Raw genomic sequence first — 26,797 nt, 5'->3', positions numbered from 1 at the left:
AATTTAATCCTAAAATTTTATAAGGCCATAATTTTTGACTCGGGTATCTGAATAAGGTAATTCTTTTTTTGATTCCACATAATTATTCGAGATCTACGCAATGACATCTTATTTGATATCTTTTATCTCTCACAAACACAATTCAAATTTACAACAATGGTACTATAAAGATGGCACCAAAGTGGATTAACTCATCTATAAATAAGGATACTTAATGTCATATTAAATATATACTTCTACCAAGTGTTTGAAAAAAAATAGTGCACAGGGTTTTTTATTTAATTATTAAAATATATACAAATTTATATAATATTCTACCAAGTGTTTAGAATAATTATTTAATTATTTTCTTTATTAATACAGATTTTTCAAATTGATTTTTGAGTTTAATTCATAAATTAAATCTTTATTTTGTTTTTCTTATTAACAATAATTTTTTAATTTTTTTTGATAATACACTATATAATACAATTATTGTAAATTTGAATTGTGTTTGGGAGAGATAAAATATATCAAATGAGATGTCATTGCGTAAATATCGAGAAGTTATGTGGAATAAAAAAAAGAATTATCTCATTCGGATATCTGAGTCAAAAGTTATGGCATTTCAAAGTTTTACGGTTCGTAAGTTGATTTTTTTTTGTCACGTGTCAACACTAAATGATTCATGTCTTAGGAGTGCGATTATGTTAGTCCGTTAGCAAAAAAGATAGACCAATTTTTTCTTTTTCTTTTTAAAAAAAATCTGTTTAATTAAATAAGTTAGGTTTCAGACTTTTCTAAAAAAATCTTCTTAGGTTTAGTAGATTGCCTTATTTATATATAAGGGAATGATGACTTACAGTTGTAAGTCTAATAACTAGTCAATAGTAACTAAATCATAATCTTCTTTCATATGGTGGCCTTCACGGGTCAGAAGAATGCTGCAAGATCTCCACGTGCATTTGTTTCAGACAGCACTAGCACGTACATAGGGAGTTTTATTCTTGTAAGAACTTTTTTAAGTCAAGAACCTGATAACTTTGATATTTTGGTTTGTTAATAATCTGATTAAATAGCTTGGATTTTTCATTTAATTAGGTGCTAGAGTTTCAGAAGGATGTGTTTTGCAGCATATTTGCAGAGATTGAATAGCTTTGATATTTTTTTTCATTTAATTAGCTTGGATTTATTTTGCATAACTTGTATTGGAAGATAGATGGATGTGTTTCATGCAGTGAAAAATTTAATCTTGTTTGACTTAAAAAACAAGATTGCGCAATCAGAAGATCATATTGTAGTCTTGTGATACATCTACCCTTTTTTGGTACAAACAAACATCTTTCAGTGCTTAATTCATGGTATGAAGTGGACAATCCTCCGGCAGCATTTCATTCACTGGACCACAGTCCCTTTTCCTAGCTTTATTACAAAGTTCACCACCAATCATAGATTATCTCTAGAATGATGGCCTAAAGGGGAAATAGTTGACAATGCGTGGAGAAATAGTGCCCTAAAAAAATTAAAATAAAAGCGTGAAGCTATACCTTAAACTAGCAAGATCTCTGTGTGCTTTCATTTAAACTAGCAAGATCTCTGTGTGCTTTCATTCACGTGTAATAACACAATCCTATCTCCTCTCAGTTGAAAGCAATTTACAATAAATTATCGTTCTGTCTGCACTCATTAACTAAAAATAAATGCCAAGAAAATTTCCAACTACCATGAATTGGAAGAAAAGAATATAGTAACTATTTCTCTCCACATGCAAAATATACTGCGGAGTTAGAAATAGAGAAAATGCAGTTCATAAAATTGATGGGGCTGTGAATTGATGACAAAATATTGCAGCTTCTGTAGCTTCACCGTGCCATCTTTTCCATGGACTAAGGAATGCACTAGAGTTCTGCAACCTCATGGGTCAAGGGATCTCATGAAAAGTTGCTGAGGCCAAAATAGAGAGTTTTCTGCTGAAATGCATTAATAGCATAATCAACTTATGACCAAACTGTGATTTAAATCGAAGTCCATATCCCAATCCAACACCAGATCCTGGTTTACCCTGCCTTAAGGCTGGATTTCCTGCATTTCCAAGAGATCAACACCATGAGAGCACATTTGACATGGGTCTGAGCTAAAAGGCTCAAGATAATGTGCACTGAGCACAAAAATGATCAAGTTAGCTTCCGCATTTTATGAGGATATTATGATGGTAGAAGATACCATAAGACTATATACACATTTATTTTACGAGGATATTCAGTTAGCTTTAATTGTAATTTACATACAAATTATATTTTTAAAAATATTCCAATCAGTTCATCACTTTGCAATTAATCCGATTCGGGACAGGTCCAGGATTAAGGCTTTAAACTACGGGTGGCAAAAACGAGCCAACCCGTCCTAAATGAGTTGGGTTGGATTGGCCTAAATAAGCTGCCAACTCGACTCAACCCGACCCGATACAACCCAGACCCAAACGAGTCAGCCCGCGGGTCAAACGGACCAGCTCGCGGGTTGGGTATTTTTTTTTATTATTAAAAAAAAATGGCTGTATTAAATATATATACATATATATATATATATATATATATATATATATATATATATATATATATATGAAAACTCCAAAGCTCGCTCACATCGTTGTCCTTGGATAGCAAAAGTAGAAACGTCTTTCTTTGCTTGATACAGATGGTAAAAGTTTTCATTTCTCTTGGAATATATTCGATTTCGATGTAGAACTTGTAACTTTGTGGTAATAGTTCGCTTTATATTTATCTGAACTCATTTTTTTTATGGGAATTTTTCAGTTGCTGGGTACGCTGTGACCTTTGGACCCACAGATCTGGTTTGCTGTAGAACATTGCAGGGTCATACAGGAAAGTGACAAACGCAACCCGCGAGCTTTTTTCTGAGCCAACCCGCGAGCTGATTATCGAGTCAACCCGCGAGTCAACCCTAACCCGGCTCAGGTCGGGCTGGGTTGGGTTTGCTGACTCGTTTAATTTTTCGGGCCAACCCTAACTCGATCCGTTTTTTACGGGTTGAATGCGGATTGGGCCGGGTCGAGCTGGGTTGGTCCGTTTTGCCAACCCTACTTTAAACACCTCCCAAAGGTGGTACTGGAGAGATTCGAACACATACCGTCTATATTTTGAAAAGGAATAAGTAATCAATTTGGTTAATAATGATAACGTCATAATTGAAAAGAAAAAGTTAGCTTCCGCATTTATTTAGCTGCGCTATTGCCATATGTATGTTTAATACACCAAGTGCACACGGGGTGTTACAGTACCTAACAGTATTGATTTAAATAAAATGCAGAGATATATTTTTACGATTTGCATTAACTTTTACGAGAAAGACAAACCAATTTCTTTTTCCACGTGCACCGCGCGAGTAATACTTAATTTTGAAGGAACATTTGCATTTTGTATCGTAGGCATAAATATGATGGTAGAAGATGATGTCTCTGGTAATGCACAAACATAGGAAATCACATCTTTGGTATGTGTTGAACTGATCCCTGCAATGATTGCTACAGAATTATACTGAATTAATAGCATTTTCTTATTATTGGTACAAACTGATCTTTTAATTCCATATTTGCTTGGTCTGTTTGTTACCTTGATTTTATTAGTTGCTGTTATAGTTAGCAATAAGTTGTATGCATTTTTCTTTTTTTAGTCATCCTCATTTTACATAGTCTACTATGGCGTATTTATTTTTACATAACTCATCGAGTATATAACTATATTTGATTTGCATAATATTGATCACTCTGGATAGTAGATTTTTGTTTATAGTTGATATTTGCAAAGTTCTGTGTCAATGTTGTAGTTTTTTCCACCTGAAATATAGAACAAGATAGCAACACAGTTTTTTGTAACTATAAGTTTTGCAGTGCACGATAGACGACAAAAATTTTGATTTTTTTTTTTCGTGCATCGCAAAGATAATATACTAGTTAAAACTAAGATTGTGCGACATAAAAATTGTCTTTCGTTGCTAACAAGGGGGGGTATAATTGGATAAGGATTAAATTTACATCCGATAAAAATGCTCATGGATGTGAGAACTTCATTAATAATGCAATATTAATCCGTAATAAATATAATAATATGGTATATTATCATGATATGATACATAAAAAAGCCAAAATCCTTAATCCATATATTTACACCAAATAGAATAAATACTCTAAAATTAGGAAATAAGCATAAAATGTAAAAAAAAAGGGACTTATAATTGACCAATAAAGATATGTATCATACCACTAGACTTATAAGTCGCTATTTTTTTACTGAAGTGGTAAAGAAGTATGAGTAATGATATTTTTATTATCAATTCTTTTTACTATCAACTCATTATCATTTTAATATAATTATATATTTGAAAAATATATTAAAAATTATTTTTCTTTTTTCTTTTTTTAGAAATTTTTCAGAAATTATTGTCTATAAAATGAAATCTAACAATAATTAGAATGATAATAAGTCTGTAGTAAAAAAACTGAAAAACCGAATAAATTGAAAGTTACCATACGTTTGGTAGGAGCGGTCAAATACAGAAGAAGTCAAAGCTGGCACCGTAAGAAGTGGGACAGAATATTTAATTTAAGCCATCTGTTTATCTTATGTTACATGATAATTATCTCATATAATAAAAATAAGATAAGAAATGCACTATTTTTTTTAAAAAAATAAAATAAAATAGTGAATCTTATTATTTATTTTTGTTACAAAAATAATTATCTCATGTAATATGAGATATTATTTTCCTTACTTTCACAAGTGAAAGAGAACAGAATGAAAGCGTTGCTGAAGCTTGCTCGGAAGGATCTGGAAGAAAATCGCAGATCAAACGTTCAGATCCAACGGTCCACGCTTTCTCTCAAAAGCTTGGTTCAGAAATAATTCTATACCCTTCTGCGTGACGTAATAAATTTTAACATTCGATCCTAGCCGTCCATTAAACAAGTTCCCCAATATATACATGATAAAGAGAATTACCCTGGCGTAGCGCTTCCTCATCTGCACTTCGTTGAGATCTAGAGCTCGTTGATTTCTAGTTCGGATCCATTAACATCTTAAGTCAGAACATTCTTTATCCAGAGCTCGTGGTTCAGTGACATGTAGAGTCCCCAATTGGGCTAGCATGGCATTTGGACAAAACACAAGAAGCCCAGCATCAGACCCAAATACATAACATAGCAATTTAAAGAGTGGGCTCGGGGATGGGCCACATTGAACATTCAACTTAAAAGCGTGGGGATTGGGGCGAGGAATTCCAACGCTTGTTTTTGCCGTCTGCATTGAACTTTATATTCTCACATTTCATATCAAAGTTTCAACATTTTTCTTCAATTAGATCCATCTACGGTGAGATTATCTCATCCTTCTTTTCCATTTGTTTGGCTTGCTCCTTTCCTTCTACCAAATAATAACTGTTAAAATTCATAATTTACTTCATTTCGTAATTTTCATTATTACTTGTTTGTGAATGAGCTGATTGGTAGCTTGTTTCTTTCTGCTTTTTCAAGCTTTCTTTGTGAATGAGCTTATTAGTTGCTTAACTTTTTCTCTTTTTTTTTTGTTTTTAATCATGAGGCGTAGCGATTAATGGGTTCTATTCAAAATTTTAAATTTCGGTTTCTGCGTTTGTGTGTTTAATTGAAGTTCGTGTTATTTCTGGTGTTTTGTTCCCTGAGATATCTCTCTCTTTGATAATGAATTTCTTGGATCAATTTGCAAATATTATTTCACATAATATCCTTTCTTTTCATGGATCGATTTTGCAATATCAAACTTGGTTGTTTGATTAAGAAAGGAAATCATGGTTGACATTGATATTAGTAATTTGAGCTTAAAACTCCATCTATCCACGTTTAACTGAGAAAAAACACATTATTAATGCTTTTTTCTAATGGTTTCAGGTCATGGATGCTCCATTGCCATTGGATAAATTAGCTTTAGAACTGATTAGTAATGAACCATCCCCTGGAAACTCTAGCAAGTATGTTCCTTTATTATTTATTCATTTTGGGTTATTTTGTGGGAGAGTTTTCTATTGACATTATTATGAATTATGACACACACTGTCTCCAAAAAAACAGCGACAAGATATATGTAATTCTGGTGGCAACTGGAAGCTTTAATCCACCTACTTTCATGCATTTACGCATGTTTGGTGAGTTGAGTTGAGTTTGGAGCTCAGATTGTTTCTTGTGTTTTCGTTTCCTTAGGTTTACATTGTGCAAATTGTTATTCCATTAGCTTTAGACATCTATTACTGCTTTGGCGCTCCTAAAAGTCAAGTCTGAATAATTTTAACTCCTCCACCCCTCCCCCCTCTCAAACAAAAAACAAATGACATCTTGAATGCGAGTTCATTCTTAAACGTATTGATTTTTGAAAATTTTGATTCTTTTATTTTTCTGCCGTTGAGTGTAGAAAATTAAGGGAAAAATAATTATGACCTCAGATACATCATGTGAATAAAGTAAGAGTGCAGTGGTTGCTGGATAGTATAATAGCCAATGGTGCTTGACATGATAAACATTTTACTAATTACAGTGGTTTTTAGGGTAGAAGTATGTAGAACTCCTTATAATGTGATTCTTATCCCAAAATATAAAAGTCCAGTAACTGTTAATTTGGCATTTCTTGCTCAAAAATTTGTTAACCTTTGAAGGCATATACTCAATATAGTTTCAGCGTATACCAGAATTGCTATTGAAATTTTAAACTTTACAAAGATGTTCGAAAGAGTTGGTTTTGCATAGGAACCAATTCATATCTGTGGTGTCTTCCAGTACTGTTAACTTCCTTAAATTATTATCTCCAAGTTTCTACTTTCTGAATGAATGTAAAGGGGAGTGATATATATATATTCAGACTATTCCCTCTACTTTACTGCAACTACCACTTTATGGAATTTCATTGACATGATTTCTTGAACTGTGTACTTTTATGTTCATTTTCAATTATTTTCTATTTGTCTTATTTAATTATTATTTTTTTAATCTTAGAGCTTGCAAGAGATGTGTTGAATTCCAAAGGCTACTGCGTAATTGGAGGTTACATGTCACCTGTTAATGATGCATACAAGAAAAAGGTAGGTTGCTATCAAGCAAACGGAGAAAAAGATCGTTTATTATATCCATATGTGTGCATCTGTAAAACTTGTAAGCAAAATAAATGATTGAATAAGGAAAAAAAATTATGCTTGGCATGTGGGAAAATGACATTCAGGGAGCACTCTATTTGACGTTTAAAATACTCCTTTAATTTTTTAAATTATTTTTCTCCTTGGTATTAAGACATGGAGATCAAATCCTAAGATGCTATTCATGCAATTAAAGTTTTTTTTTGGCCATATGAAGTGATACTAAGAGTTTCACAGCCGTGCATTGGTCTAATTGTCTCTTACTTGTACATTAATATAGGGCCTAATATCTGCTGAACATCGAATACGACTATGTCATCAAGCCTGCAAAAGTTCAGAATTTGTAATGGTTGATCCGTGGGAGGTAAATTATTCTTACTTTCTGCTAGAATACACATCTCTCTCTTCTCTACGCAAGTAGAAAATATTCATTTTCCAAAGATTTGACTTTCAGAGACAGTTCTTTGATATCATGTGCATTGCGAGAAACTTATCAGTTTGGCCGGTCTGATTTCTTCATATTTTGCATTTTTATCTGGCTACAAATTCCTACAGGCAAATCAAAGCACATACCAACGCACTTTAACTGTTCTCTCCAGAGTCCACCGTTCTATTTGTGAGACAGGGTTGGTATCTAGAGGTATGCTCGATAAACAAGTCTTCAATGAAATCACATTAGTCTAACAACTTAAACTTTTGAGTTGAAATTATTCTTTACATAGTATCAGAACCTTTGTAACCTAATGGTCACATGTTCAATCCTCTCCACCTCTATTCTATTAATAAATAATTAGAATATTATAGAGTTTCTTAGTATGAGTATATGAGGGCATGTATATTGTCCACCCTTAAAGCCAAAGGACTCTTGGTGAGATGAGTGTTAAAGAAATATAAAACCATTAATGTGATCTTCACCTAACAGCTTTTGAATTTAAATGATTCTTTACAATTATCTCATATTGCTCCCTTGCCCCATCTTAAAATTTAGAACAAGGTAAAGAAGAAGCAACACCAGCTCTCTTAATCTCTTTTAAGATTGAAACACTAGTCACATGAATGCTAATCCCTACTGCTTATGAACTTTCAAAAAAATATAGGGCTTAGGATTAGGTGTTCATATAGGAACACGTTATTTAAATGATTAATGTATGGATAATGTTAGGCACGTTTTCTTCGCTCTGGTTTAGGTGGTCCATTGATACTAGTATTTTTAGCATTTGTTAGTGCTATGTGGATACCAGGGTTTTAAATTGCAGTTGTTTTGCATTGTGGTTGTTGAGAGCTGATGTGACCAACTGCAAACGATGCGGTCTGCATTCACTGCTAGACGCAACATAGCATGTGATGCAGTCCGCATTTTAAAACCCTGGTTGATAGAATCAATCGGGCTGTATGGTACTAAAGCCTTCAAAAGTGATCTACACGTTTATTATTTATGATGATGTAAAAGCAAGACAATAACTTGCTTTTGTATTGATTAGTGTAGAATCCCTCAAGGTCATGCTTGTCTGCGGTTCTGATCTCCTCCATTCTTTTGGCGTTCCTGGAGTCTGGATTCCTGACCAGGTGCTTATGCATTCAGTATAATAGAAAAATCTGATATTGTTTATAATAGAATAGCTTCACATTGTTTTATTTGAGGACTCTTGGAACAAGATCCTGTCAGTTTGATTGAGCCACATAATATTTTAGGTAAACATCCTTAAATGGCAGTGGAATTTGAAGTCAGAGGAATTAAATTGATTTTGTGGTGTTTTTATTGTTAGAATTGACATGCTTATTAAGTTAAATAAGTTTTGCTTCTTCCTACATACAAGGCATGGTTGGAGTATAACTACAATGGACTATAACTTGGTTATTGTACTTTAGGTTAAGACTCTATGCAGAGATTATGGAGTAGTGTGCATTCGCAGAGAAGGACAAGATGTGGAGAAGACTATATGTAGTGATGAAATTTTGAATGAGAATCAGGTATATCACGTACCAAACTTGTCCCATTTTACTGTATGTGTTTAAAATGAAACGCGGCTGTGTATTCTGGATGTGTTTTTTGTTGCTGTGACGGCTTAAAATTGATCAATTCCTTTACAATTTTTTCAGGCAAATATCAAAGTTGTGGATGAACTTGTACCAAATCAAATCAGCTCAACGAGAGTAAGGTAATACTATGACCTTGTTTACTTTCATAAGAGTTAAAGCACGATGATTTCACCGAAGGGAGACATTGACAATTTTCTTGTATTGTTTTACTAATTTCAGGGATTGTATTGCAAGAGGATTATCAATAAAATACCTTACTTCAGATGAAGTAATTGATTATATCAGAGAGCAGAAATTATTCTTGAACTCAGATGATAAATAATTGGGTTTGTTTTTTCTGCACTTACTGCAGATAAGTTATCTGCAGTAAGCACAATATGACGTTGTTTTGGGGCGGAAATTATAGTGTTTATGTAATTTTAATTTATTTCAGGGTTATAATGGTCTTTATATTTATAATTTTTTAAGATTTCAATTCCAAAACGACATCGTTTTGGGAATAAATACAGATAATTTATCTCTAGTAACTGTGCAAAAACATTTTTTCCTAAATAATTACTATTGCTGTACATCACATTGGGCATGATATAGTTCATTGGTCCCTGCGAGAACCATTACGTTAACTATGAGGCCAAATTTCAATAAAAAGTTGACTTTTGGGTTGTAAATTTGCAGATATGTAAACATCACATAATTCATAAGCCAATTGTAAATAATTGATTTAATATGGTCCAGAATTTTGGCGATCCTTCCACTGAGAGCATGACACTTGGATTAAATTTTTATTTTCTTTCTCCTCAATCTCTTCTCTCTTTCTTTCTCTTCAGTCCCACCAATTCAAAAGTGATCCCAGAGCATTAAATTCTTTCTCACCATGTACAACGTAACAAGGTCCCGTTCTTTTGTTCACTTTTTTTTACTATAACAAGCCAGGGAAGAGAGAATACAACACTTAACTATCATATTGTTTTATGCTAACAATCATACGTTTCCATTCTTTATGTGACTAATAATAACTCCATTTCCCATTTTTGGGCATTATAGATTCAAAAATAATATCCAAACTGTCATCTATCCGTAATTATTTATTAAAATAATATTATTTTAATTTTTTTTGCCGCATAAAATCTAATTATTATTGTGTGGTCTAAGATACCATCACGGGTCGTTAAAATTTAATTCAAATCAAAAGCATGGCATTCTATTTCGTTGATTCTTTAGTTCGTCTAATAAATATATATTGTGAAAAAAATGATCTTTCAATTAATTTACAAGTCCGCCAAAAAAACAAAACAAAAAACAAAATAAAATACAACTTTCTTCTTTTTATGAAAAAATTGAAGGGTTTAATGTTTCTATTTTTAATTGATGGGTTTAATGTTTCTATTTTTATTATAATTTTTTTGTTTCTGTCAGTATATTTATGTAAAAGTGAGTGAATTTCATTAATTGTTTTTATAACAGGACTCGTTCACTTTTCTATAAGTGTCTGAATGTGATAGAAATTCTTTTACTGCAAAAAAAAAAAAAAAAAACGCAACAAACTAATAATTGATGCTTGGTCTTCTATCTTGGATAATCCATAAGACAGGTTTGGTGACCAGGTTTAGTAAATTCCTACCGCGCTCACGCGACTGCTTACCCGCCATTACAACGTGATTAGTGTTTAGGTTTTTATTTTATTTTATATATTTATGATTATGCATAATTTAAAATTAGGAGCGCAAATCTAATGTGTATAACTTAGTTGACAATATAAGCTGAATAGACGAAGAGAGAACTTTGATTCAATTCCTACTAAATACATTATTGGGGAGAGATGAAGAATTTTAAACTAAGCACCGACTCAGTATTAATTATATAGCCGACTCAAAGCTTCTGGAAGTATCTGAGTTCGACTCGCATAAAAAAAAAAAAAAAACTTAGTATCAGTGTAAAAAAATTTAGGAGTGGGATTATGTTAGTCCGTTAGCAAAAAAGATAGACCAATTTTTTCTTTTTCTTTTTAAAAAATATCTGTTTAATTAAATAAGTTAGGTTTCAGACTTCTCTAAAAAAATCTTCTTAGGTTTAGTAGATTGCCTTATTTATATATAAGGGAATGATGACTTACAGTTGTAAGTCTAATAACTTAAGAGTCATAGTAACTAAATCATAATTTTCTTTCATATGGTGGCCTTCACGGGTCAGAAATATGCTGCAAGATCTCCACGTGCATTTGTTGCAGACAGCACTAGCACATACATAGGGAGTTTTATTCTTGTAAGAACTTTTTTAAGTCAAGAACCTGATAACTTTGATATTTTGGTTTGTTAATAATCTGATTGAATAGCTTGGATTTTTCATTTAATTAGGTGCTAGAGTTTCAGAAGGATGTGTTTTGCAGCATATTTGCAGAGATTGAATAGCTTTGATATTTTTTCATTTAATCAGCTTGGATTTATTTTGCAGAACTTGTATTGAAAGATAGATGGATGTGTTTCATGCAGTGGAAAATTTAATCTTGTTCAAAAAAACAAGATTGCGCAATCAGAAGATCATCTTGTAAGAACACAATTAAAATAAAAGCGTGAAGCTATACCTTAAACTAGCAAGATCTCTGTGTGCTTTCATTCACGTGTAAGAACACAATTCTATCTCCTTTCGGTTGAAAGCAATTTACAATAAGCATTCATTAATCAAAAATAAATGCCAAGAAAATTTCCAACTACCATGAATTGTAAGAAAAGAATATACTAATATAGTAACTATTTCTCTCTCCACATGCAAAATATACTGCGGAGTTAGAAATAGAGAGAATGCAGTTCATAAAATTGATGGGGCTGTGAATTGATGACAAAATATTGCAGCTTTTGTAGCTTCACCATTCCATCTTTTCCATGGACTAAGGAATGCACTAGAGTTCTGCAACCTCATTGGTCAAGGGATCTCATGAAAAGTTGCTGAGGCCAAAATAGAGAGTTTTCTGCTGAAATGCATTAATAGCATAATCAACTTGAAAATGACCAAACTGTGATTTAAATCGAAGTCCATATCCCAATCCAACACCAGATCCTGGTTTACCCTGCCTTAAGGCTGGATTTCCTGCATTTCCAAGAGCTCAACACCATGAGAGCACATTTGACATGGGTCTGAGCTAAAAGGCTCAAGATAATGTGCACTGAGCACAAAAATGATCAAGTATATTAATTCAAGATAAAAACAGAACAAAGCAAACCACAAGCTATGACAAAACACGGTGAACTGCAACTGAAATGTAATGGCTGATGTTGGATCACTCGTTGCAATTAAGGATATGCTTTTTGTTAAGAACCTTGAGGATACACCACCCCAAAAGCTAGCTGGGAGGCGGTGAGATTTCGAACGCTCTGATACCATGTTAAGAGCCTTGGGATACACCACCCCAAAAACTAGCTCAAAGGGTGAGAGTGTCCAAGGCCTTATAAAGGCCACATTAGTTACCTACACAATTAATGTGGGACTATATATCTCAACACTTTTACAAGACCATCCCACAAGACATTAGAGTTTGTTTCAAAGCTTGGGTACGAGGTACCCAAATTCCCAAACTCATCATCAAACTCTACGACGGAACACTAAATAATGAGGAACATTTGTTACTCGAGATTATTGTCTAGCTCTTATAATTGTAGGCTTGTAGCCCTTATTTTACTACACACTGGTTCCTACTTCCAAGTAACTTCCTCCTACCAACAAACATGAAAATGGGAAAAAGTTTATGGTGCACCTGGACTTCCGTGGTCCTTCAATTGAAATTTTGACATTTGACTTAAATTTTTTTTAATCTTTTTTCTCTCCTCTCTCATCAGCTTTTTATCTCTTTCTCACTCCTCCGTCCCACTGAATATTGTGTGCTCCAGGAGCACTAAATATGCTCTCCGAAAATGGAATGGAGCACAAATCAGAACTAGACACAGAAAACCCAAACAGTACAAGAATATGGGAAAGGCCTGGAATGAATGTCTCCTACCACAGAAAAGTATAATTTAAACTAACGCAGAAGTAGAAGTTGTTCATGACATCATGTTTACTGGTCAAAATTTGGATGACTTAATTTATGCTTGCAGTGTTTTTGTTAACATGGTATTCCCTATTACAAGAAACTGTCCATCCCAATCAACTTCTTTTTACTTGGTTCTTCAAATATCACTGTACTGTAATTGTAGAGGATTTGCCCACCAGTTAATGTTTTTGACCGCAATAGATAGACTTTTTTAGGTATTATATGACCAAAAAATAATAGGTTACGTAGAGAAATTCACTGTGATTTCATCTTTGGTGTTCACTTTCCATTTCACAAGCAAGAAGAAAAATCTGAAGAAAGAACCCTATCTCAAGAACTTGCCTAACCGGGCAAATAAAACATTTGGATTTTAAGTAAAGGTGCCCTAGGTTTAGGTCGTTAAGTATACTCAGTAGACCCAAAAAATAAAACATTTAATATGCTAAAACATATTGATAAAATATTAACAAGATAATCAAGAAAGAAAACATTTAAAAATAATTTGGAAGTAAATTTGCAAGTAATTTGAGTATCCTGAGCAGGAATGATATTACTCACCAGGTACAAGATGACCAGACCGCAAGTCTGTTCCGCAATCCAAGAAAATGGCACCTTCCAACATCTTATTCTATAGTAAAGAAGAGTAGAAGACATCAAGCAGTTTGGTACAGGGCATTTCAATTTAACAATAAATGTAGGAAATTAAAAATATGAATGACATTGTGCTTGTGTTTAATTCCGTTTGTCTGCTTGAGTGTGTATAATGGAAAAAGGAAAATCAAAAATAATTTTGAAGAGATGTAGTTATAGTCCATGCATAAGCTCTATGTTTGTTTAAAGGGAAAGTATTTTCAGCAACACCAGATCTGAGGAATATTAAATATTACAATCATATACAAGGCATTACTAATTGTAACATGTGTAAGCATAGTGGGAGGGCAGGATAGGCTGACTCTGATACATTGTATAGAATTTAAATTCAAAAAGTTCATAAGAAAAACAATTGAACTCTTTCAAATAAGTCATAGGGAGAAATGTGAAAATTGCAATAGAAATGAAAAACTTAATTTTTAATATTTCAAGGAAGATATGACCCTTAACAGTAGAACTTTAAACTTTAAAGTCAATAATGCCATGATCAAAGCACAAACAAGAGGCCAGAGAAGATGGCGAATATGCTGCATGTAACATAAATCAAACACAGCCAGGCAAACGATATCCTATCAACCTCTTCCCAAATGGGGATATATATTCCCACATACACTAAATATTCATTAAAACCGGGGTCCTCAGCTATTTCAACACCTACAGTTGTAAAAGCAGTTCTTGCCAAAGATGGAGAACATGGGATCATGCCATTCAAGCCTACTAGCATCTTACTAGACATTAGTAGCACTAGACAAAGTAGAACTTTCAAGAAAGTAATTTCTATATAAAAGAAACAGCAGTTTAGCAGTATAAGAATATTTTAGGGAAAGAAAGTTACAATCTGTCCAATTTCACATTGTAGGATTGCTGTTTATGAGTCTATTACGTACCAAAGGGATTGTCAGTTCGCTATTAGCCACCAGACATGATCGCCCAGATCCAACTGCTCCTTCACCATACCCTCGCACGCTCCCAAGCCCTCCGATGGCAAATGCTTGGTAAGGAGCCATGTCCCCGACAATTGAACCACCAGTAAGTCTGTCCGAAAGGGTAAGGATGATAATTAAAAAAAGATATAACCACATAGTTAACTGTTTGTCAAATAAAACAAATAGGAAATGGAAAAAGTGGGATTAGATTTCAGGTTGAAATTAGGATTCATGAAGTAGTAGAGTTTATGTCAATATGTCATGTATCTGAATCCAAGCACTACTGTGTTTTAACTTAATTCCCAGCTCGGTGAGGTTGTTTGTCTAATAGCACTTAGTATTTATCCTTTGATGTCTCTTAACTGTGACAAATAGAAAGATATATCCACTTAAATTGCCAGAAAGTACCAACCTTGTCAAGAGCAATGCTGGTCCCAGTTTGATTCCTTTAGAAGCAACAAATTTAAATCGATTGAAGATTATCCACTTAGAAAGAACTGGAATACCTTGTTCTATTTGAAGATTAAACTGAAAAAGACAGGCATTAAGTCAGTGGAATACATGCACAACAATTTCTTTTGAGATAAAAACACATACAAACTAATGGTTTCACAATCATATAAATAGGAACTAGGAAGCAAACTGGAAATAAAAAATAAATCTTATTACATGAAAAAAGCTACGATCATTGGCCTTTGCAAATCGAGACTCTTGCTTTAACACCACCATACTGTCATGTGGATTGCCACTGCAACAAGCAATGTACATCATATGATCAAAATCAGTTCAACATTCTTTCAAAAAATAAAAAAAAAATTCAACATTTTGAGAACTGGAATACTAGACTCCTTGATTACCTGCAAGTCAAAGGAAAGCCATCATAATCTCTACTTATAGAGCGACCATCATTGTTCAATGGGCGAACATGCTGCATGATGGTTTACAATATTAGTTTGCACTTTATAACCAAATCAAAGAGTAATGTGAAGCAAATAAACACATGTAGGTTGGAATTTAATATTATGACAGATTCAAGAAAAGTCTAGCTGAACCTCAAACTTTATGCTGGTTGTGCTGCTCCATTTTGAACTCGCAGGTTCCTTCAGGTCCAGCCCCACTGATAATCGAGATAAATTTACACCTCCACTTCCTGAGCGGGAGAAATTGTTTACAGGGATACCATGGACTCCAATCTCAGGTGAAAGAGAATGCTGGAAGAAGAAAAAGGGTGACACACAAGTAGATTTTAAGAATTTGCTACAAAATTTCACCCAAATTTGTAGGTTTCACAGATTAAATAACTTAAATTCAGCTTAAGATCCTCCAACTAGTCGGGGTTTAATGGTTTGATTTATCCTCCCGCTGGCACAAAGAAAACTCCATTTGAAAATAAGCTTATTGAACAGCATGGTCTTGCATAATCTCTCATGCCATAAAATATAATGATAGAAAAACAAAGCCAACCTGCAATACAAAAGACTGCTGAGCAAGCCATTCTGGAAGTGGCCTTCTATAGGCGACTAGGACATTTGAATCATACAGACCCTTGTCCCATGAAAGATCGAGCTTCTCACTTCCACCAAATAAGTTTGGATGTTTGATGCAAATACTAATCAGAACAAAAAAAGTTGAATTATTCATTCCACAATTCTGGGAGAACATTGCAATTCCCTCAACAACAAAATGCATAACACAAAGTTACCAAGTTCTAAATTTTGCCATACAGATCCAACCAAGATTTCACTTACATAAAATGATAACACCAAGGAAACAAACTATAAAGAACCAAGTTACAAAAATAAAAAATAAAAAAAACCGTAAATAAATTTCACAATATTTAATTATTTATTAATAGAATAAGGGTTACGAGGAAAACTCTAGGTCTATTATCATGTAAAGAAACAATTCAATCTAAAAGTTTAAGACGGAAAATGATGACAGCATTAATGATTTTTATATTAATATCTCTAACAAAAACTGAGATTCTTACCTCCCAATCACCAGTGAAAGAGGACTGCCAGAACTTCTGTTAGCGGAAAATGCAAAATAATAATCGGTAACATATTTATGAGTTTAAACAAAATAAATAAAAAAATAACATTTTTCAAATATGTTCCTGAAATAAATGAAGCCAACACAAACCTGAGGGTAGGGAACATCATAGAAGCGCATAGCTTGTGAGTAAAATCAACATTAACGTCAATCTTTGCTGTAAAACCACCCGAACAGATAGCAAAAAGAAAAACTTATCAGTAAAAACAAATATATTTAAAAAAAAAAAAAAGTTTTGCAATGAAGGGAGCAAACAAAAAATGAAAGATTTGAGCATTTGATTAATCTAACCTTTGCCAGCATGGATGCTCTTCTGAGCTCCCATCCCATTAAATATGCATCAACCATTAAATTATGAGAAACACAAAATTGAAACCAACATAAGAGGCACCAATGTTTAAAAGATTGTATAGTATGGTATTCGTGCACTGGAGACACAGACAGTCCTGCGTTTTTGTTTTCCAACGTTGGCAATTTATTCTGTTCTTAGCTTTCAACTTCTGTTATCCCTTTTGCTTCTCCACACTCCACAACACCCATTCCACGTGACACGTCAATTACTAGCTAATTGGGCCTTATGATTGTCATTATGTTGGCCCAATTCTCAGCCCATTTAATTTTCGACACGCTCCTCATTCACTGCATCAGCATCGTTCAGTTTTAGGGGAAACATAACGATACGAAACGTAACGAAACGTAGCAAAACGAGAACAGTGAAATAACGATGAATAACCACTTGATTGTGCATATCCCAGACAAGCAGCTACACGACCTTCACCACCAACCCACTGGTAACATTATCAAAACCTATTATTACTTCAAGCTTTTCGTTTTTCTTTGGTATTAACTGAACAGTGATGCTTTGTTTGCTACTTGCAGAGAACGTTTTTGCTTCAGCCATAGACCCAAAGCATGCCAACCAGATTGTGAGGTTAGCTCTTGTTCGAAATCTTAATGCCTATGAGCTTTATGAACTAATTTGTGGAAGTTTGTTAAATTTCTTGTTAGGCGTTTGAATCAGATAGCACCACTCGAAAACCTCCGTCACGTGAAACGAATTCAGAAGAACGTTCTAGAAGGAGGTCTGATGGTTTCTCATATCTTTTTTTCTTAATGCTATTTTTGTGTCAATTTGTTGTCTAATTTCCATTATTTTTTATTAAATGGATATCATTGATGAAGCTCTTAAATTGATCCTTTTTATTTTATTTTTAGTGAGTGAGTATATTCACTTTTAACAAATGCATAAACTCTCACACCTAAGTGTTGAAAATATTCTTGGCTGTGAATCAAGGTTATTGGAATATATATGAGTGTGTATAAAACCTATGAGTCCTGAAAAATCATAGTCATCAACTGTTGTGGAATTTAATTGCTGGTGGCATTGGGAATGTTTGACAGGACAAATACATCTATCTGTGATCTTGTGTCTGGCATCTGAAGGTGACAATCAATTGGATAATGTGCCACCTCATCTTCAGGAGTTGATCAATTCGTATCAGTTGAGTCCTTTTATCACAAAAGTGGGTCTTCGTTTATTTTGGTATTTTTTTGTTTTTACATTAGTTAATACTTGCTTATATTGTGGTTTGATCATAGAAAGATATAAGATGAAAAATATGAAGAGTGTTTCAAATATTGATTTCTAAATGGTTATGGCGAGTTTTGACTTATTTTGTTTTGATTATTGTGATTATGGTTGAAGTTGTATAGCTATATGATATTTATAGTGGAATGAATGGTAATTTACTTCTCATTTTCATGTAAGTAATTTCATATTTTAGTTTATGATACTAAGTTAATCATTAAAATTTAATCTCAAAGCTTCTATCATTTCTTCTTCTTCCTTTTTTTTGGTCTTCTAAAGTTCGCTAACTAAATCATCAATTTAAAAGAAACAGCAAACCCTCAGCATTGGAAATCAGTAATTTACATTTGAATGGAGTTTTAGTTTAATTTAATCATTTGTTTATCAAATGTCAATGTATGTTAGTTAACTGCCTATCCAATATTTTTTTAGGGTCCACTGTCAATGTAGACAAAGTAAGATTATTGATTAATTTAAGAAATTACCGTGAGTTTTGGTTGGAATCCTGAGGACTCTTGGTCTTTGTTGTTTTTACATAAGTTGGTTCGTGCATTAAATTTGTATTTAATTTACTTTAGGTCTGCAAATATGCTGCCACATCAAAAGAAGAGTGGCAAGAGCAATGCAAATTTTGGCCTACGTCATATCATCCGAGGACTTAGTAAGCTTCATATTGTTACTCTTTCTCTCTTTCTTTTGCATTATCTTTGCTGCCTTTTATAAAAAAATCAAAAACTGTTGGTTCCATTTTAAGTATATTAAAGTTCAGGTAGCTTATATATGAAAGCTATCATCAGATGAATAAAACAATCCATATTAAAATAATAAGTACTGTTAAATGAAATTCCAAGGAATACATCTTTTAACTTGAAGTGCTGATTGGCAAGACAGCCAGACACTTAATATAAAATATCTATGAGAGTTACCTGTTAGCCAACGTGTCTAGTTTGCTTGGTAATTCACACAGTAGTTGTAATTACTGGCGCTTCCTGGATCAGAATAATAAACTAGGGTGAGCACCCTTGTTTTTTTTAATATCCAGTGTGTAATCATTGTGTTAGGAACCCAGTTACACATGTGTATAAGAGGGATAAAAACAGACGAACATGGGCTGCTAAGGCTGAAATGGGCTCAAATCAATTGGGCAATGTCGAAATGGGCTCAAGCCAGATTGAAGGGCCATTGGGTAATGAATCTGTAACAGCTGGAGGGGATGACCAAGTTGCCCCTTAACAGAATGCATGCGTGGGAGGGCAAGGCTGGGGGAATTCTGTTATAAGGAAGTGGAGACGCATGATACCAGATATCAAGAGAAAATAGTAGAACATTGGTGCTTGGGAGAGAGTGAGACCTCTCCAACTGTCTCACGCTTATCTTTACTTTTCGTTCTGCTTTGCATTGTTATTTTTCTTACAGAAGAGTTGTTAGTTTACTTAAGCATTGTATTTGAATTCTAGTCTCGGTTGTAATTTGTTTCACAAATATATGAAAATGGATTATTCAGTCCCATAACTGGTGTTTCTGAGTTGATTGCTGTTATTGAATTGGAAGTTCCTAACACATTGTTTTCAATTTTCGTAAATAACCCAGGCTTGATTACATTTTTATGATATATCTTGTAATTATAGTATCTGACATATAATATTTGTCGGTGGTTTGTATGAAAGTTTTATTCTATGTATTGATCTAAGCAAAGTATATTCTGTGGGTAAAAACTGGGTGTGTTGGGAGTTTGACTGGGAAAGGGACAAAGGAGGTTTTTGAAATTTTGGACTGTGTAAATATTGAAATTGGAGACATGGTGGATGTGAGGACCCTCTGGTCCATCGAGGTCTTGTTTTTATTTGTTTCACACGTCAGAAAAATTCTGATCATCAAATTTTTACAAAACATATTAAAGCATGGTATTATTTATTTATTGTTTTGAGTGAAATTTTGTGGATGTCATATGTTGGATATCTCAACATGTATTGGTTTCATATTTGTCAATAATCTTACTAGATGAGAATACAAAACCTTGTCTTGTATGATAATAGCTGACTTTGCTAATGGAGTTGGCTTGGCATTTTCTATTAAATTACAGCAACATTGATGGCATTACTGGATTTAGCGAGGAGGACTCACAATTAGTTTTGAAGTTTATGCAATCATCTATTGAGTTGGCAACATCTGAAGGCTTGGTAAATGTGCAATTTTTTCCTTTTTCATACAATTTGTGCACAAGAAATAATGCACTCATACCTGACTTAACTTCAGTTGCTTCACTTCATGAGAAACAGCTTGAATTATTTTTAATGCGTTCAGCTGCTACTTACCTAAATTTTGATCTGTTTAGGTAGTCAATGCTGCAGTGATAGTGGATCCTTCAGCTAAGCAAATAATTTCTAGTGCACGTGATCAGGTTTTTGCTTGGAACTCTTGCAAAGAGGACAGTAGCATCGACTCCAGCTTCTATAAAAAACCAGAATTATTAAGTTCCAATCCTATTTCCAATGGATTTACACCCCATGAACCATTGCATACAAATGGTTCCTCCAATCAGCTCAAACAACCATATAAGGGTGTTGCTTGTTTATATCCTTGGCAATGGGCTGAGCAGCAATCACATTCACAGAGTTCATGTCATTGGCATCCTTTGCAACATGCTGCCATTGCAGCTATAGAATCATCTGCTGCCAGGGATAGATCTTTTTTTCCCAGTGAGGGGAACAATGAAGAAAAATATTTGGAACTGGATCACGAGAATTCTTCTTGGACAAGCTCTCCTACAAAGAGACAGAAAATTGTTTGTGCGAATGTAAGTTTACGGACACCTGATATTTGGTCTATTTAAGGAACCTGGCTAGTGTATACTTTAGTAACCAGTTGCAGCTGCTCATCTATATGAAGTTTTAACTTTACCACTCCAACAAAAATATTAAGAACGTCCTGAACTCCTGGTATCGCTTTCTTAGTTTCAAGTAACTTATTCTGTAGGAAACTTTATGGAGGTTTTTATGACCTTAAAATATTAAGTCTGTAATATTGTTTGCATAAATATTGTGCAGATGGCTAAGGAGGCAGAAGCATGCATTTACTTGACATGTATATTATCTTTACAACAGTTGTCCAAAGAATTGTCTAGATGGAAAACTCTGACAATTAGTTATTGCTGATAACCTAAACCTAATGAAGCATTTCACACCAAAGTCAACATTGGCAATATGGAAACATAATATACATATGCAATGACCTTTATGTTGATTATAGTTGTTGATCATTTTCAATCGAGTATATTACGTTGAAATCTTTATTTTGGTATTGGATTTGGGGTTTCAGGTTGAGGATGATGATAAATTGAATACTCATAGTCTGACTTCTGACCAGCTGTCAGCGCGCCCGTACTTATGCACTGGTTATGACATCTATCTTGTTTGGGAGCCATGCCCAATGTAAGCTTATAGACAAGATACTTCTGTAACTTCGTTGAATTCCCTTTGAAGTCTGAATTGGTCTTGTTTACTTATCTATGAGGGGAATACCAAGATAAGAGGCTAGCAATAGCATTTTGATTCTCCAATGCCCTGTGCCTCATAGAATGATGAGAGAAATTTTATAATTCTGATTCTCCTTTTATATGAGGTTTCACTTTCAGATGATTAAATCTTATCTGATATATTTGCCTAAATTTGCCCTCCACTGTGATGCCAGGTGTGCTATGGCTCTTGTCCATCAGAGAATTAGGCGGATATTTTATGCTTTCCCAAACCCTAATGCCGGTGCCTTGGGTAGTGTTCACAGATTACAGGGAGAGAAGAGCTTAAATCATCATTATGCTGTTTTCAGGGTTTTGTTACCTGAAGAAGCCCTCCATAAACATCATGCTTAAGTTGCAGAAACTGAGGAAGCCAGTATTTGTTAAGTAGCAGATTAGCTTCTTAAGATGCAAGAGAAGATGAAGGCTTTTAGCTGGGAAAACTATTTATTAGTGAATTTTGATAGTTCGGTAATTTATTAATTGTTAGAACGGTTTTCTGATAGGACTCGCCTTAGGATTCTCATTTTTTTGGTTGTTTTTGTAAGCATTTTTTGTCCTTGTCAAGGAAACCAGGGTCATATTGACCCATGTTCCAATATAGCTATGTATTCAGATTTTGCTTATGTTTAAACTAATATTACCAATCTAATACATTTTCAGAAAAATTATGGTATACTGAATTTTTTTTTAAATGACAATTAATTATAGTTATTTTTCTAATTGCAGTATTGTCACATCACATGATTACAAGTTAATATTAAACGAGGACAAAGTTATCTCTGAGTCACAAAATAGCCTTGCAGCTTATTTATTCTACTGTACAGTGTCAAGCTATAGCTCTATTTTGATGAATTTATTAAGGTAATGAGCACTTACGAAGTTTTTGGCAATGTTTAGTTCAGCTTATTGAAACAACTTTTGAAATTGATATAAGATATTTTAGGTTTATTTTCATAGTTAAATAAAAACTTATAAAAACAAATATTTGTAAAGCTAAAATTAACTTAAATGGTAATTTGTTATAATAATGAGAAAAATATTTCTGCAGTTAATGCAGATAAGTTATCTGCATTTATTTCAAAACAACGTCGTTTTGATATTGAAATCTTAAAAAATTATAAATTTTCGCCTCAAAACGATGTTGTATTGGGCTTACTGCAGATAACTTATCAGGAAAAACGAACCCTATAATAATTCTGATTAGATTAATTTAGATGAAATTTTCAATTATTATTATTATTAATTTTTTTTAAACAATTTTGATTTTTGAGTTTCAGTTTGTTAATCCGACTTTACATAATTTGACAAATTGATCATGCTAGGCTGGTTTGATATTATTACTCTTTTAGTGTCAATTCGTGTTTAAATTAATTTTAATCTTAAGATAACTTTAAAAAATAATTATTTTTATAAATAAGTGTTCTCCAAAAGAAAAATCATATTTTATGATTGGGAGATGTTATACTTATTAATACTAAGAACATTATTCAAAACATAAATCATATTTTACAACTCTTGCTACTAAACTAATACTAAGAACATTATTCTAAATACAACTGAAAAAAAAAACTTTTGCCGCTTGCAACAATTTCCGCTTTCAAATAATTATATTCTATGACAAATAAAAGCTTTTTAAATGAATTTAAAAATGAGGTTTTTTTGGTGGTTTAAAAAATGAAATTTTATTAATACAATAACCACACTTGAAATGTACTAGTTATATTATATTTATATCATGCATAAAAACTAGAATTTTAAACATTTTTTTTATCAAAAATACATTCATAGTTCATAATAATAAAAATGATATTTAATATTTAATATGATACTAATTTTAATTTAATAATAGTGATTTTTTTATGTCTTTAGAAAATTATGTTGTTACTACATTATTATTTTAAATATTTTTTTATTAAATTATCCTTTTGAAAAATTAATATATCACAACATAATTCTTTAAAAATGATATTATTAAGTTGGTTTTTAAAATGGGAAAAAAAAGTGTTTTTCTTATGCCATAGACTATGATGCACCGGCACTGACACGAGACACGGGATACGACTCGACACGCCGACACGTTAATTCCAGAAAATGTCATATTTCGACACGTTGGGATACGTTTTGATATTAAATAATGTTTTTAAAATATATAATATAATTTATATTTTATACATATAACAACCTATAATAAGTCATATACCCAATCAAATATTCAAATTTCATAACATAAATATAAACAAAATTAATTTTTCGTACCTTGTTAATTTTTTCATGTAAATATCATAACAGAAAAAAATTGATTTTTAGTTTTTTTTATTTTTAGTTAATAAAATAAAATTAAGAAGTAAAAAAAAATGTGTCGGAACGTTGACCGCGTGTCGGAAAATGTTGACTGCGTGTCCAAAAAAAGTGTCGAAACGTGTCGGAGCATTGACCGCATATCCAAAAATATTGATCGCGTGTCGGAATGTATCGGTGTCTATAGACTCAAATTTCTTTATATTTTTTTTAAATATGGGAGGCCCCACCATGCTTTTGTGTCTGAGGGGGCTTTCTAAGGTACTATAATCCCATCATTGAAGAATTAATTTAAAGAAATATTATTTCTGTTTTTAAAGTAGACAAAAGAATAGAGAGAGAAAATAGAAAGAAATGAGAAACAAAAAAATGATGGGGTCGCTCCTTTTATGTTTAAGTAGTAGATAAATGTAGGAAGGTATCTTGGAGATATGATGTGTCAAGGTAGAGTTTCTAAGAACTTATATGGAGGGTTGGTGGAAAAAGTTAAGAGCAAGCTTAAAAGTTGGGAGCAACAGTGCCTTTCACAAGCAAGTAAGATTACTCTTTCTCAATCTATTTTGTCTACAATTCCATCTTATCAAATGCAAAGTTGTAAACTTCCTTTGATGGTGTGTGAGTAAGGGTGTGCGTGGAGCGGTTCATAACCGGTTTTAACAAGAACCGAACCGATTTTAAATGGTTTGGTTTTCAAACCGAACCGATTTTTTCTTTTAAAACCAGTTTTTTAATTTTCTAAACCGGTTTCAAATCGTTTCCAAAACCGGTTTATGGTTTATAACCGGTTTTGAATTAAAACCGATTTTAAACCGGTTTTGATTGAAAATCGATTTTAAACCGGTTTTAAATCAACACCTGTTATGAACCATAAACTGATTATCAATTTCAAAATCGGTATTTTAACAAATTCAAAATCAGTTTTTGATTAATTGTGCTATTTTATAAGTAGTCGTTTGTTTCTCCCAGTTATAGGTAGTTGACCAACTATTTCTTGCAAGAATCTTCATTGTTTTGGAACTCTAAGTACGAAATGATTCTTATAGAAATTATTTCACGTTATTTTTTAGAGTGATTGATAGAAGAATTGTTGAACTAATTTAAAATTATAAAAAAATTGTTCTTCGTTCTCTCAAGATTTATGTTACTTAGAGTTTCATTTGAACTGATGGAGGAAGGTATGGATAGGGATGTTCAAAATGTCCAAAAGAACCAAACCAATCCATAACCAGACTGCTCCACATTTTAAAAATCGATTATTTTTAAAAATCGGTTTCATATGAAACTGTATTTTATTTTATAAACTTGTTATTTATCAAACCATAAAAATAATTGGTTATCCATAACCAAACTGCTCCATAATTAAAGAACAAATAAGTAAATTCGTTGTGAGTTGTCCTTTTAACGATGTTGATTCATCATCTTAAACATCTTAGAGATGTTAAGTCAATTGATTAATTTCGTTGCTCTTTTCGTTTATGATTTTTTAACTTCATCTTTGCCATTTCAAAGCCTTTGCCTTGTCAAGTTGTGAGTTTACCCGGAGGTTTTTATGTGGTTATTTTTTTTTTGGAAAAAAAGTTGTTACATTACATAAGAAGTGCTTTCTTAGGATGTGACCTTTCGATTTATGTGTAATTTTTTTTAAATAAATATTTTCTACTTGAGCTGCTTAACTTTTTTTGCTAGTTTATTGTTTGAAAGTTTGAGTTAATTGACTAATATAATAGACATGATAAAAGATAATACTTATTTGTTCTTTAATTGTAAAGCAGTTTGATTATGGATAACCAATTATTTTTATGTTTTGGTAAATAACCGGTTTATAAAATAAAATGTAGTTTCATATGAAACCGGTTTTTAAAAATAACAGATTTTTAAAATATGGAGCAGTTTGATTATGGATTGGTTTGGTTCTTTTGGACATTTTGAACACCCCTATGTGTGAGAACATAGAGAAGCTGTAAAGAAATTTTATATGGGGTGATAATGAAAAGGCTCGTAGACATCATTCCATTAATTGGAATATAGTCACATCTCCTAAACTTCATGTTAGCCTGGGGTTGAGAAATTTAGCTCAGATGAATGATTCTTTTCTGGCAAAAAAGGCGTGGAAAATTTATACAGAGCCAGACCAGCTTTGGGTGCAAGTGCTTCAAGCTAAATACAAGGTTGGTAATAGGATAAATTCCTTTTTTGCTGCAAAAAAGGGTGATTCTAGTCTATGGAAAAATGTGTGCAGGATGTGGCGAGGATAATATGGTGTGGGAATTTTGAAATGGTAAGGAGGTTAGGTTTTGGAAGGACAAGTGGTTGCCAAGCTCCTTGACATTGGAAGATTTTGCTGTTAATGAGGACACACAACAGCTGGATAACTTAAAGGTTGCTAATGTAGTAAAGCAATCAGGTGAGTGGGATTTTATTAAGCTGAATAATTAGTTACCAATTGATATTATTCGTAGTGTTTTGCCTCCCATGGTCAAAGATGGACCTGACAAAAAGATATGGGAGATCCAAAAATCCCATTCTATTTCTGTTGGTGCTTTATATGATTA

At 32.9% G+C, this 26,797-nt stretch overlaps 3 protein-coding genes across 6 annotated transcripts; 2 read left to right on the top strand and 1 right to left on the bottom strand.

Annotated features, from left to right (window-relative positions):
* The first annotated feature begins 5,137 nt into the window (after positions 1–5,137).
* On the top strand, positions 5,138–9,796 carry LOC133298407 (nicotinamide/nicotinic acid mononucleotide adenylyltransferase). Of its 3 annotated transcripts, XM_061497675.1 has the most exons (10): positions 5,138–5,363; positions 5,918–5,997; positions 6,098–6,171; positions 7,013–7,098; positions 7,430–7,513; positions 7,705–7,789; positions 8,636–8,715; positions 9,019–9,120; positions 9,250–9,308; positions 9,409–9,794. In XM_061497675.1, exons 2-10 carry the CDS (start codon positions 5,921–5,923, stop codon positions 9,509–9,511), a joined length of 750 nt encoding a protein of 249 aa, XP_061353659.1. In that variant the 5' UTR covers positions 5,138–5,363; positions 5,918–5,920; the 3' UTR covers positions 9,512–9,794. The 3 variants fall into 3 exon arrangements, with proteins under 3 accessions (XP_061353659.1, XP_061353662.1, XP_061353661.1); XM_061497678.1 differs by lacking the exon at positions 6,098–6,171 and having other exon boundaries at positions 5,139–5,363; XM_061497677.1 differs by lacking the exon at positions 5,138–5,363 and having other exon boundaries at positions 5,921–5,972; positions 6,097–6,171; positions 9,409–9,796.
* Positions 9,797–11,785: 1,989 nt separating this feature from the next.
* LOC133298405 (outer envelope protein 39, chloroplastic) lies at positions 11,786–17,306 on the bottom strand. The gene is made up of 11 exons (XM_061497671.1): positions 17,134–17,306; positions 16,933–16,999; positions 16,781–16,816; positions 16,255–16,399; positions 15,843–16,001; positions 15,648–15,718; positions 15,460–15,538; positions 15,203–15,318; positions 14,752–14,899; positions 13,772–13,841; positions 11,786–12,273 (listed from the first exon to the last, which is right to left on the bottom strand). Exons 1-11 carry the CDS (start codon positions 17,165–17,167, stop codon positions 12,119–12,121), a joined length of 1,080 nt encoding a protein of 359 aa, XP_061353655.1. The 5' UTR covers positions 17,168–17,306; the 3' UTR covers positions 11,786–12,118.
* Positions 17,307–17,482: 176 nt separating this feature from the next.
* On the top strand, positions 17,483–22,568 carry LOC133298404 (tRNA-specific adenosine deaminase TAD3). 2 transcript variants are annotated; one of them, XM_061497670.1, is made up of 9 exons: positions 17,483–17,633; positions 17,722–17,773; positions 17,851–17,924; positions 18,244–18,365; positions 19,009–19,091; positions 20,514–20,610; positions 20,832–21,227; positions 21,749–21,861; positions 22,121–22,568. In XM_061497670.1, the coding sequence occupies exons 1-9, from the start codon at positions 17,567–17,569 to the stop codon at positions 22,296–22,298; spliced, it is 1,182 nt and encodes a 393-aa protein (XP_061353654.1). In that variant the 5' UTR covers positions 17,483–17,566; the 3' UTR covers positions 22,299–22,568. The 2 variants fall into 2 exon arrangements, with proteins under 2 accessions (XP_061353654.1, XP_061353653.1); XM_061497669.1 differs by having other exon boundaries at positions 20,766–21,227.
* Positions 22,569–26,797: the final 4,229 nt, after the last annotated feature.

The sequence above is a fragment of the Gastrolobium bilobum genome, unplaced genomic scaffold (genome assembly GCF_033153095.1).
Source record: "Gastrolobium bilobum isolate Gb01-03AN ecotype WA unplaced genomic scaffold, APGP_CSIRO_Gbil_v1 utg6312, whole genome shotgun sequence".
NCBI classification, from domain to species: Eukaryota; Viridiplantae; Streptophyta; class Magnoliopsida; order Fabales; family Fabaceae; genus Gastrolobium; species Gastrolobium bilobum.
The sequence above is the reverse complement of the archived record's forward strand: the minus strand, read 5'-3'. Positions and strand labels throughout refer to the sequence as shown.

What these genes read in the sequence shown, in the direction of transcription:
- LOC133298407 (XM_061497675.1), top strand. Translation starts at nt 5,921, where the DNA reads ATGGATGCTCCATTGCCATTGGATAAATTAGCTTTAGAACTGATTAGT. An exon ending in CATGCATTTACGCATGTTTG is followed by an intron (nt 6,172 to 7,012) that starts GTGAGTTGAGTT and finishes TTTTAATCTTAG; the next exon opens with AGCTTGCAAGAGATGTGTTG. An exon ending in ATCAGCTCAACGAGAGTAAG is followed by an intron (nt 9,309 to 9,408) that starts GTAATACTATGA and finishes TACTAATTTCAG; the next exon opens with GGATTGTATTGCAAGAGGAT.
- LOC133298405 (XM_061497671.1), bottom strand. Translation starts at nt 17,167, where the DNA reads ATGGGAGCTCAGAAGAGCATCCATGCTGGCAAAG. An exon ending in ATGATCGTAGCTTTTTTCAT is followed by an intron (nt 15,319 to 15,459) that starts GTAATAAGATTT and finishes TGTCTTTTTCAG; the next exon opens with TTTAATCTTCAAATAGAACA. An exon ending in GTCTGGTCATCTTGTACCTG is followed by an intron (nt 12,274 to 13,771) that starts GTGAGTAATATC and finishes TTGGAAATGCAG; the next exon opens with GAAATCCAGCCTTAAGGCAG.
- LOC133298404 (XM_061497669.1), top strand. Translation starts at nt 17,567, where the DNA reads ATGAATAACCACTTGATTGTGCATATCCCAGACAAGCAGCTACACGAC. An exon ending in TGGCAACATCTGAAGGCTTG is followed by an intron (nt 20,611 to 20,765) that starts GTAAATGTGCAA and finishes TGATCTGTTTAG; the next exon opens with GTAGTCAATGCTGCAGTGAT. An exon ending in GTTTGGGAGCCATGCCCAAT is followed by an intron (nt 21,862 to 22,120) that starts GTAAGCTTATAG and finishes CTGTGATGCCAG; the next exon opens with GTGTGCTATGGCTCTTGTCC.